General features: G+C 45.7%; 1 protein-coding gene across 8 annotated transcripts; it reads left to right on the top strand.

The window, feature by feature from the left end:
- The first annotated feature begins 1,342 nt into the window (after positions 1-1,342).
- On the top strand, positions 1,343-9,197 carry PDCD2 (programmed cell death 2). 8 transcript variants are annotated; one of them, XR_004985960.2, is made up of 6 exons: positions 1,345-1,674; positions 2,097-2,339; positions 3,043-3,174; positions 5,953-6,056; positions 6,506-6,611; positions 8,874-8,894. XR_004985960.2 is itself a non-coding variant. In XM_036425517.2 (6 exons), exons 1-6 carry the CDS (start codon positions 1,392-1,394, stop codon positions 6,941-6,943), a joined length of 957 nt encoding a protein of 318 aa, XP_036281410.1. In that variant the 5' UTR covers positions 1,345-1,391; the 3' UTR covers positions 6,944-7,522. The 8 variants fall into 8 exon arrangements, 4 of the variants coding, with proteins under 4 accessions (XP_036281411.1, XP_036281410.1, XP_036281412.1 ...); XR_006740758.1 differs by lacking the exon at positions 8,874-8,894 and adding an exon at positions 6,863-6,960; XM_036425517.2 differs by lacking the exon at positions 8,874-8,894 and adding an exon at positions 6,863-7,522 and having other exon boundaries at positions 6,498-6,611.
- Positions 9,198-11,594: the final 2,397 nt, after the last annotated feature.

The following is an 11,594-nucleotide window of genomic DNA, read 5'->3' on the forward strand; positions in this document are numbered from 1 at the left end:
AAAAAAAAAAAGTTTAAACGACTCAATTCCAGAGATGTCCACAAGACGGCGACATAACATCACAAAAGTGGGTTACCAGGTATATATTGTAGATTAATAATGGGGATTTTTTAAATTTTTTTTTTTTTTTACCATAGATGGAGTTATTAGTAATGAACTAAAACTTCCCGCAAATGCTTTTCTTTGGCCTTAAACTCGACATTTCAGGCGTTACAATAGCTATGATGTTAACGCTTTCAGAAAATATGACTTGAAGTTGAAGAGTAGGAGCTCCTCAATGCCTCCATCAGTCTTTTTTCCTCTTTTATAATCATTGCTAGTCGCCCATCTCGGGATATCGCAAGCAAGGTCCTTTCTGCCTCTGCCTCTTCTGGGAGCTCCTGGCCACCTCTCTTCAATCACCACGTGACCCCATCTCTGTCCTCACCTGACTTCTTGAGAATGTTTAGGGGGCCCTGCCTCCTTACCCACAGGTCACAGGTAAAGGAGCCAGGCTGTGGGCAGCCTAAGGCTTCCTTTTTAGCTCAGCCCTTTTACCTCCTGTATGCCATCAAGGAAGTCGCTTGCCCTCTCTGCTGCTCCTCACAGGAGTGTAGGGAGATTGTGGGCGCCCCACTTGCCCTGAGGGCGTTCTGCTCCCTCGTCTGCACCCCCACCTCACCACCCTTCCCTCCCCCAGCCTTCCAGGGAGGCTCAGGCCCCTCTGGATCTCTGGCATGGACTCTGGACGGCCACTGCTCTCCTGTCTCCTTTAACCCCAGCTGAAGGATTTTGCCAAAGGGACTGCTGACAGGTGTGAGAGCGGAGGCAGCCAACCCGGGAGATGGCACCCCGGAAACAGGTCCATCCAAGGTCTCCAGGGGGCGGTACAATGCCATCACTAAGAAGTGGACACGTGAGCAAGGGGTGGGTGCACGTGATCACGCAGGCACCGAACAAGGGGGCAGGGCTACGTGATGGGGAAAGAGGCAGGCGGACAAGGGGTTGGGGCAGGTAAAGCTGACCTCCAGCACGAAGCTTCACACTGAACCCTAACCCTAAAGCCTAAACCCTAACCTTTAGCCCTGGGCCCTGACCCCTCAACCCTTCCCTCTCATCTCCAGTTTTTGCTCTCACCCCTCCTCAGGGCGCTCCCACGGCCCCTCAACCCTGCCCTGACTCTCAGCAGCTCCGCGAGCACTCGGCCCGCAGAGGCCAGGGCAACGGGAGTGGGCACGTGTCCGCAGCGTGTGCCCAGTCTACCGCCTGGGCTCACAGACCCTGGGAGGGCCCCAGGCATGACACCGGAAGTCAGTCACACAATCGCTTCCGGTTGGCTGTCCAAAGCGCCATCCGGGACCCGCCTTCCGCCTTCCGCCTTCCGCCTTCCGCCGGGGTGGCACTGCACGCGGATGGCAGTCGTGCGCGCCGGGGCGGCGGAGTTGGGCTTCGCGGAGGAGGCGCCGGCCTGGCGGCTGCGCAGCAGCCAATTCCCCAGCAAGGTCGGCGGCCGGCCGGCGTGGCTGGGCGAGGCTGGGCTGCCCGGGCCCGCGGAGCTGGCGTGCTCGCTATGCGGCCGCCCGCTGGCTTTCGTGCTCCAGCTGTACGCGCCCCTGCCCGGCCGCGCCGACGCCTTCCACCGCAGCCTGTTCCTCTTCTGCTGCCGCGCGCCGCCCTGCTGTGCGGGCCTGCGCGGTGAGCGGCGGGCGGGAGCGGCAGGGGAGGGCGGGGCGGGCTCCCGGGGTTCCCTTCCCCGCCCTCCAGCCCGGCTTTTCTTATCCCGCCGGTCCTCCGTGTGCTTGCTCATGTTTAGACTTTAAAAGGGTCTGTTTTCAGAAAGCGGTGTCCCCAAAGCTTTTCCGCATCTTTTCGTCTGTTGGGCTCAGTGGTAACTGGATTGACTGGCTCAGAGAGCCAGCTCGGTGCGGGTCCCAGACTAGTTTATAGATCTGAAGACTTTCTTGCTCTTTTCCACTTTCCCCCTTCTTTCATAAGTTCTCCGAAAGCAGAAATGGCCTTCTGTTTGTCTTTTTCATTCCTGTGTGGAATGGACGTTAAATGATTTGAATTGACATACTGTTTTATTTAAAAATACAATGTTCTCTTTTTTTTTTTAGTTTTTAGAAATCAGCTACCCAGGAAAAACGACTTTTACTCACATGAGCCGCCTCCTGAGGAGCCTCCTCCAGAGGCGGGAGAGTCCGTGTGCCTCCAGCTCAAGTCGGGGGCTCACCTCTGCAGGGTGTGCGGCTGCTTAGGCCCCAAGACGTGCTCTCGGTGTCGCCAGGCACATTACTGCAGTAAGGACCATCAGGCTGTGGACTGGAGGTCCGGACATAAGCAAGCGTGCGGACAAGCAGGTGAGTCCCTCTTTTTAAATTTCAGCTCATCTTCATAGCACCTACCAACTCTAGATTTTTATAAAGTTATAATTAGGAAAGCTCAAATACTTCTCAGAAGTTGGGTGTCAACAACACCTTTATGAAGGAAGAGCTATGAGCCGTGGCCAGTGTGGTGTAGTTTCTCTTCTGGTGCAGGAAAGGTCTCCCTTTGGATTCCCAGTCAGGGCAGTCCGGAGGATGCGTCTTGATTCCCAGTAGGAAGAGCTCTGAGATTCTGCCCACTCAGTTAGGTCTCATAGGAGCAGCATTTAATGTATGGTCTACAACCTAAAATATTTAAGCTATATATATTAATTAACTAGGAAAAGCTGTTACTATATTGGAATATACTTTATTTATTTTTAAAAATATATTTTATTGATTTTTTTACAGAGAGGAAGGGAGAGAGATAGAGAGCTAGAAACATCAATGAGAGACAAACATCGACCAGGTGCCTCTTGCACACCCCCTACCGAGGATGTGCCCACAACCAATGTACATACCCTTTGACCTGAATCAAACCTGGGACCTTTCATTCCGCTGAGCCAAACCGGTTTCACCTGGAATATACTTTAGAAATAGCACATTGGTAGGCTGTTCTTAGAACTAAGTTTTACTGATGGTGCAAGTTTTTTTTTTTTTTTTTTTTTTTACTTTTTTTTTTTTTTTTTTTTTTTTTCAGATAACTTGGACAACACAGTTCCAGATCACAACTTCCTTTTTCCAGAATTTGAAATTGTAATAGAAACAGAAGATGAGATTACACCTGAAGTTTCAGAAAAAGATGATGAACCAGAGATTATAGGGAGCATGGGTAAGGAGTCAGTTTCAGAACTTTATTCATTAAGTGATTGTGATGGTACATAATGCTTGAAACAGTGGGCTCAGAGTGTCCAGAGTGAGGTACTGACAGAAAAGCCAGCTAATTTTGGAGGCTGCAGTAACAGAACTTAACAATATTGCCTCATTTGACAACACCCTTCCTGTCCCTCCCACCCTGCCACATGTTAGGCACAGTCTGGATCCATAAAGGTATCTCAGTCAGAGGAATTGTGCAGGTAGCATTTGGGTAGGGCTGCCCAGGATGCTAGGAAATTGGTAAGTTCATCTGGGTCCAAGGTCTATTCCTCAGATCAAGATGGTGTACGTGAGAGAAAGTGGGACACTTTTTTCTTTTTCTTTTCTTTTTTAAATTGATTTTAAATATGATTTTTGTTGATTTTTAGAGAAAGGAGGAAGGAGAGAGAGAAACATTCATTTATTATTCCACTTATTTATGCGTTCATTGGTTGATTCTTGGATGTGCCCTGTCTGGGATGGAAGCCACAGCCTTGGTGTATCAGAACGACACTCTAACCAACTGAGCACCCAGCCATGGCCAGCAGGCCCTTTCGAAGTGAGAGGTGCTTCTTATTGACCCCAGAGAGGGCTGTCCAAGGTTGATCCTTATATAAATTTAAACGACAGACCTCAAATGCATTGCGAAAAGCTAATTTAATAAAGCAGTTAGAGCATGCACCTTTAGTGAAAAATCAAAGCAAACAAACCCATGCATGTGGCTTAGGAAGTGTAGACAGGCTCTCGGCTAATCTGCAGAACCAGTTGGATGGAGGTCTGAGCATTATGTACTCTGCTGTCTATAGGTTCCAAAATTCCTCTGCTGGATTTTTTTTTTTAATATAGTTTATTGATTTTCTTAGAGGAAGGGAGAGAGATAGAGAGCTAGAAACATCAACCAGCTGCCTCTTGCACACCCCCTTGGCCGGAATCGAACCTGGGATCTTTCAGTCTGCAGACCGATGCTCTACCGCTGAGCCAAACCGGTTTCTGCCCTCTGCTGGATATTTTGATGCAGATCAATTCTCAAAGTCCCTGTTTTCTTTATTGTGGCCTTCCCAGAATTCATGAGAAGTACCTGGCAACTTTACTTTGCCAAACCCGGGATTGCTGGCTTCTCTGCTTAGGGAGTAAAACGGCCCTTTTTTCCTTTCCCCTCCCTCTCCCTTTCTGCATTCTCTCCTTAGGGAGGTTTTTTAAGCATTGGCTCTCAGTCCTTGGCTGGGGAATATAAAGGCTTGTTAGTTTCATGCTGACTGCACATTGCCCGCACTGTTCGGCCTTGTTTTAACTTTCCTGCCTTGGTTCCTCTATTCCTCCTGCCCGGGGACCCTCTAACATAACCAGTTTTACACACTTTGGTTACTTCTCTAGAGTTGATCATACTCCAGAGCCTCTGCTGATCAAATACCTAAGAGGCTGATTGGGAGCAGCATTTATTCAACACTTTGCACCAAGGGCTTCTGTGCATGATCTCAGTAAAGTCTCAATTAATTCGCAACCCCATTTTGCAGTGAAGACTTTGAGGTTCTGGGTGTAACTTGTTTTGGTCATGTAACTGACCCAAGTTGTTAAGTTTTAAATGGAATTTGAGCTCACATCTCACTTACTAGAACTTGAGCTCTTAAGAAACACCACATAATTAGGTTTTAAATTAGAATGTTGGCTTACTGGTCAATAGTTCATGTAAGGGCATCAGAAATATATAGTAATAGTTGTCACAAAGACTACCTGCTGTTGGGGACAGCAGTGGTGCAGATGGCTGGGGTCCTAGGAGCTGAAGGTGTAGAGCACATGTGTCAAACACAAGGCCCGCGGGCCAAATCCGTCCCGCCAGGCCTTGCAATGTGGCCCGCACCGCGCTGTCATCACTGCACTCCGCTGCGTTTCCATCACAATGACAGTTTATGACTGTTCTGTAAACCATTCGGCCCGCGATTTAGGCTGGATTTTAGATTTTGGCCCTTTCTCTGATTGAGTTCGACACCCCTAGTGTAGGTGGAGGAATGAGCTGGCAGGACAGCTTAGCAGGTGGGCCAGCTGGGAAGAGAAATGTGAGGAGATTGGAAGTAAGAGTCCAGCTGCATAAGGGTGATAGTGATAAGAAGGACTCATGGCCCGGCATGGGTGGCTCCCTAGTTGAGCATTGTTGTCCCATGAGCGTTGAGGTCCTCAATTTTATTTTATTTTATTTTATTTTATTTTATTTTTATTTATTTATTTATTTTACTTTAAATTCTTTATTTTTTGAAATTATTACATAAGTCTCCTTCCCTTCTGAGGTCCTCAATTTTATTCCCAGTCAACACGATCCCCAGCCAATTGCTGTTTCTCAACTATATTTCAATCTCTTCTCCCTTCTTTCTATAAAATCAATAAAAACTTTTTTTTTTTTTTTTTTTTTTTTTTTACAACAGATGGGTTCACATTTGTTGAGTGTCCTAATGTGTGCTAGGAACAGCTTCCTGAGCCCAGGACTTGGGTCTGTTCTTTTAAATTTGAAACTTTAATGAAGAGAAGTAGTCACCAGGAAGGAACCTGGGTAGTGAATAGTGCTTCACGGGGCACCTGGAAATGCAGGTGGTCATGCAGGAAAAAAATCTGAAAGAACTTAAATAGGGAACATCTGGCCATCACTGTCTGATTCATTCAAAACTTAGTTGGTTGTTTGAAACTGGTTGCCCTCAAGTGGTTTTAATTGTTGAGTCCTGGGGATTATTTCTGTTGATGTAATGGTTGTGTTGATGGTTTTTAGGTGAAGCATCTGTGGACGAACTGGATTCCATGGCAAAACATGAATCCAGGGAAGATAAAATTTTCCAAGAGTTTAAAAATAAAATAGCCCTGGAACCAGAACAGGTAAAGTAGGGCTCAAATGGTTCCATCTTGTGTTCTGTTAGGGTGTCATCCTTAGAAGCTCTCATCACAGCAGCCCTATTTTTCTTTGTTTGGGGGGGGGCATTGTGAGAATGACTATATTATTCACTCCAAGTCTTCTAGCATTTACTATGCAGTTGGATCGTTGCATGCAGACACTTTAAACAAATATAGTTGCCTTTATTGGAAGAACCCTGTACACAACGCATGTAACTACAGGATTACCCAGCACCCAAGCATCCGGCATAGATGACAAGATTAAGATTAAATTTTGATAGCCTGAATTCCAGAGGCTGGATTCATTGCTTTGATAACATTGAAAAGAAATTAACTTTGAGAATGTGTGTGTGTGTGGGGGGGGGGGGGGGGGAACACTCTTAGGTGAGATGTGGGTGATCGGAATGTGATCCTAATTGATTTTAGATTCTCAGGTATGGTAGAGGGCTTGCCCCCATCTGGATCTCGGGTGAAAATGTCCCCGAAGAGGAGAATATTCCAGACTGCCCCTGTGGAGCCAAGAGAATATTTGAATTCCAGGTATGACCTTAAGTAGGAATAATTTTACTAGGTAATTACCCTGCTTTGTGTCTTTAAAACATTACAAAACTTTACCAAAGTAAAGTATGCATGGGGTCAGAATGGTATTACAGAAATAGCCCCACCATGAAATTCAATAGGTTCCTGCCCCACCTCAGGGCTTACAACTATCTCTTACTGATTTATCTGGTAGTTTTTCCATCTCTAAGTAACATGATTTTCCTGTTATTTGTAATTTTATTAATGTCCAGACATCTGTGGGCTTATACAATAATGAGGGTTTACATGTGTTCGCTTTTACCATCTGGTCCACCCCCACCTTCCAATGCTGATACAGCATTATTTTCAGTGTCTCTCTTATCTTGGTAATTTTAAATAATACAATTTCCACTGATCAGGTCTGACAATGTACGTTGTGAGAGGAATGTTTCAGAACTTGCTCTTTTTAGTGTTGATTTGTGGATTTGTTAGGAAAACAAATGCATGTATCATTAAGGCACATTAAGTATCATTAAGATAAATGTTTTTTCAAAAAAAGGTTGTTAGCATCAGAATCATTTTGGGATTGGGTGGAAATCAATCCTCTGTGGATTAAGTAACTTTACAGAGTGGTAGGTAATAATTGTTTTGGGTAAAAAGGGAATTACAAGGACTGCATCCAACACTGGTTGGTTCTAATCCCAAAGCTCTTGATGGTGAGTTGAGCTGCCAGTGTATGTGTGTGTGAGCGTGCGAAGCAGTTTCCTACCGGTGGGGCAGACCTTCACTCTTCCATCCAATTGCTGGCCTCCTGAGGTCCCTTTCTCTACAGACATCAACAAATTTTCTTTTTGTATTTATTATACTAGTGTTCCTTCAGTCATTGCACCAGCACCTGCTGTTCAAGTGATAGAAAGTAAAAGTTTCATAGAAGCCTCAGTACTATTTTATGGCACAGCCTATATAATAAAACCCTAATATATTATACAAATTGACTGAACAGCAGAATGAGTGGTTGCTATGACGCACACTGACCATCGGGGGCCAGACGCTCAATAGAAGAGCTGCCCCCTGGTGGTCATTGTTCTCCCACAGGGGGAGTGCTGCTCAGCCAAAAGCTGGGCTCACAGCTGGCAAGCTCAGCAGTGGTAGCTGGAACCTCTCCTGCCTCTGAGGCAGAGCTAAGAAACAGTGCTAAGGAGCAGCAAACTGAGTGGTAAGGAGCAAGGGTCCCAGACTGCAAGAGGGCACAGGCTGGGCTGATGGAACCCCCCCCCCCCAAGTGCACTAATTTTGTGCACCAGGCCTCTAGTTATTAATAAAATTATTTAGATAACCAGCCAAGCCAAATGGATCGGCCAGTCTTTTTTTTTTTTTTTTAATCAATCTTTATTGTTCATATTATTTCAAAGGTTCCTCATTTCTTCCCCCCTCCACCAGGTTCCCACCCCACCCTCCGCCCCCTCCCCATCCCCCATTGTCCTCATCCATAGGTGCACAGTTTATGTTCAGTCTCTTCCTCCCTCCCTTTCCCCAATAGTAAATCCCTTTTCAGATAGTAAATCAGTTACTTAGCATTTTCTCATATCAATAATACCTCCACATGCCCAACGATACACTTCACACAAAAGACATTTCCAAATAGGTCAACCAGCCTCATCCAGGCCCCACCCAAGGCACTCACAGATCAACACCCCAGCCCTATACTAACTCAACACATCCAGATCTAAGCCTTCATCACTTGATTCAGCAGACCCTCAAGTTCCCACAAAAGTTTCCAGCCATGTCTGAGAGGCAGTCTTGGGGCAGGGGCAGGCGAGGAGCGAGCTGTTCTGGGCCTGGCTGCTCCGGGCCTGGCCTCTGTTGCTCTGGTTCATTCCACAACCAGCTGCTCCGGGTCTGGTCACTGCCGCTCCCAACCTAGTTGCTCTGGACTTGGCTGCTGCTGCTCCGGGCCTGGCCGCACCCGGCCCGGCTGCTCTGGGTCTGGCTGCTCCGGGCCCGGCCGCTCCCAGCCTGGCCGCTCCCAGCCTGGCAGGGATCTGCCAGTCTTAAATTTGAAAACTTCTTTATCAAATGGAAGTGAAAGATGCCAAATGAAACGGGTTCTGAGGACAGAGCTGCAAAATATTTTTACAGTGTGCATTCATTATGTTCATTGCATGTCTGTAATGCTGTGTAGCATGGAAACTTTACAGCTCAGCATCAGCCTGGCAAGTAAGGTCTGCTGAAGGAAAATGGTGCTCCTCGCCTGAGCAGGTCTCTGTGTCGTCTTCTTCTCAGGTCATGCCTCAGCTGCTCAACTACCTAAAGGCCGACAGGCTGGGCAAGAGTGTTGATTGGGGTGTCCTGGCCATCTACACCTGTGCTGAGAGCTGCAGCCTGGGCACCGGCTACACAGAGGAATTTGTTTGGAAACAAGATGTAAATGATACATCTTAAAGACAACCTCGAAAAGCCTTAAAAGTGCTCATAACCTCTTAAATCTTGCAATTCCAATTTTAGGACATTATCCTAAGGGAATAATTGTACCAGAAAGAGAGGTACAAAGATGTTTTAGGCTTTTTCAAAATCTATAATAAAAAAAAGTGTAATATGCTTATTAGACTGGATAGCTAAACAACCTTCCAGACGTCCTTTCGGACAAAGCCGTGGGAGCTGAGGCAGTTAGGGGTGATCAGGCAAGCAGGAAGGTTAGTGTTTAGGAGCCAGTGGTCCTGGATTGCAAGAGGGATGTCCAACTGTGGGATCAGGCTTAAACTGGCAGTCAGACATAACCTGAGAGGTCCCATAATGCAAGGAAGGGTGCAGGCCGGGGTGAGAAAACCATCCATGCACAAATTTTATATGCCAGGCCTCTAGTATCTAAATATTAGTGAAATAAATATGTCCAGTAACTGGGAATTACATAAATTTTGGCGTGTCTATGCAGTGGAAAGCTGTTTTTGATGCATACCTGCATGCACATCCGGTAAAGTACAAATCTGAACAGATAGCAAGATACCAGTATAGATGGTATTCCTAGTACGATCATATTTTTTTTTTCAAATATTTGTACATCTGTGTATTTCCTTTTTCTAAGTGTTTAGTTTAATGGTTTCACACATGTTGACCTGCAATAGAATAAAACTTTAAAAAGAAAATTGGTCTTTTGTGAAGAGTGAGAGGTGCTGATCTACAGGAGGTCCTGTCCTGAGCCACCCCAACTCTTGCCATCACCTGCCATCTCCCCTGCCCCCGTTCCCCTCATTCCCCTCAGACTCTCCTTCTTCATGTATAAATACATCACGCAATTCAGTTGCCTCTAGAAATGTCAAAACATTTTATGGCTCCTGTAGAGGACATCCATCACTGCTGCTAATCCATCCACTGCCACCGACCTGCTTGGCCGGACTGCCTGACCAAACAGCCCATGTGGGGGAGCAGCCCACTCACCATGCAGCGGGCACTGGCTCTGGCCCTTCCAACCTCCAAGAATTCAGAAAGCACAGCAAAAAATATGCTGTAGTGCTTCCGATAATCATATTTGTGGTAGTGTATCAGACTGTTGTGTGTATAATTGAAAATGACGGGGATATTTTAACTTACCATCCCATGTGGTTTTTTTGTTTGTTTTTAATTAATTTTGTACAGAGAGGAAGGGAGATAGTTAGAAACATCGATGAGAGTCATCAATCAGCTGTCTCTTGCACACCCCCTAATGCGGATATGCCCGCAACCAAGGTACATGCCCTTGACCGGAATTGAACCCGGGACCCTTCAGTCCCCAAGCCGACGCTCTATCCATTGAGCCAAACCGGTCTCGGCCATCCCATGTGTTTTTAAACATGAAAAACTTTCAGTGTGGAGGATAATAAAAGTATTCCAATGAATACGAGGAAAAGGGAAATGACTATCGGGTCTAGTAATAATTAATGTTGTTTTTAAACATTCGTTTAAAATCTTGCTTGGAGTTGTATTGATATAACCTTCAAACACATGGTATCTACAGAACGTGTGAAGTGCAATTAACAAGTTTTGCTTGAAAAAGTTTGTGTTTGGTTTGGTTTTTGTTGCAAAACTAGGGCTAAGAAGATGGCGGATAAAGAGCATATTCGGCACTGCATGCCTCATGAGTTCCAATTAGGAAAAAAAGCAAGTGAGGCTGCAAAAAACATCTGTAGTGCTCTTGGTCAAGATGCAGTTAGCGCCAGAAAATGCCAGCGTTGGTTTGAGAAATTTCGCGAGGGAAATTTTTCGTTAGATGACAAGAGTGGTCGAGGCTGTGTGTCCAATTTTGATCAAGAAGCTCTTTTGGTGCAAAATCCTCAAATTACCCAACAAGAGCTTGCAACAACTTTAAATTGTTCACAAAAAAAACCCAATTTCCAATCAATTGCGTGCACTTGGCAAAGTCCAAAAGTTTGGAAAATGGGTTCCTCATGAGTTGACCGACAACAACCGTAATCAAAGAGTCACAATTTGCAGTTCGCTCCTCTCTCGTCAAAACCATTTGCCGTTTTTAGAGCAAATTGTTACCGGAGATGAAAAATGGGTGCTGTATGTTAATTTGAAAAGGCGGCCTCAATGGTTGGACAAAAATGAGGCTCCGCAGCCCACGCCAAAACCTGACTTGCATGCGAAAAAAGTGATGTTGTGTGTTTGGTGGAATTTTAAAGGAATTCTTCATTATGAACTTTTACCATCTAACCAAACCATTACAAGTGCAGTGTATAGTGCCCAATTGGAAAGGTTAGCCCAAGCTTTAAGAGAAAAAGAACCCACGCTGATTAATCGGAAGAGCGTAATTCTTCACCACGATAACGCATGACCGCATACTGCAAGAATCACTGCTGAAAAACAGTGCCAGTTGGAATGGGAAGTTCTCCCTCAACCTGCATATTCTCCTGATATTGCCCCTTCCGATTACCATTTGTTTCGTTCTTTGCAAAACTTTCTTCTTGGAAAAAAATTTAATAATGAAGAATGCCTCAAAAATGCATTGACCGAATTTTTTGCATCAAA

The sequence above is a fragment of the Pipistrellus kuhlii genome, unplaced genomic scaffold (assembly GCF_014108245.1).
Source record: "Pipistrellus kuhlii isolate mPipKuh1 unplaced genomic scaffold, mPipKuh1.p scaffold_m20_p_82, whole genome shotgun sequence".
Classification (NCBI taxonomy): Eukaryota; Metazoa; Chordata; class Mammalia; order Chiroptera; family Vespertilionidae; genus Pipistrellus; species Pipistrellus kuhlii.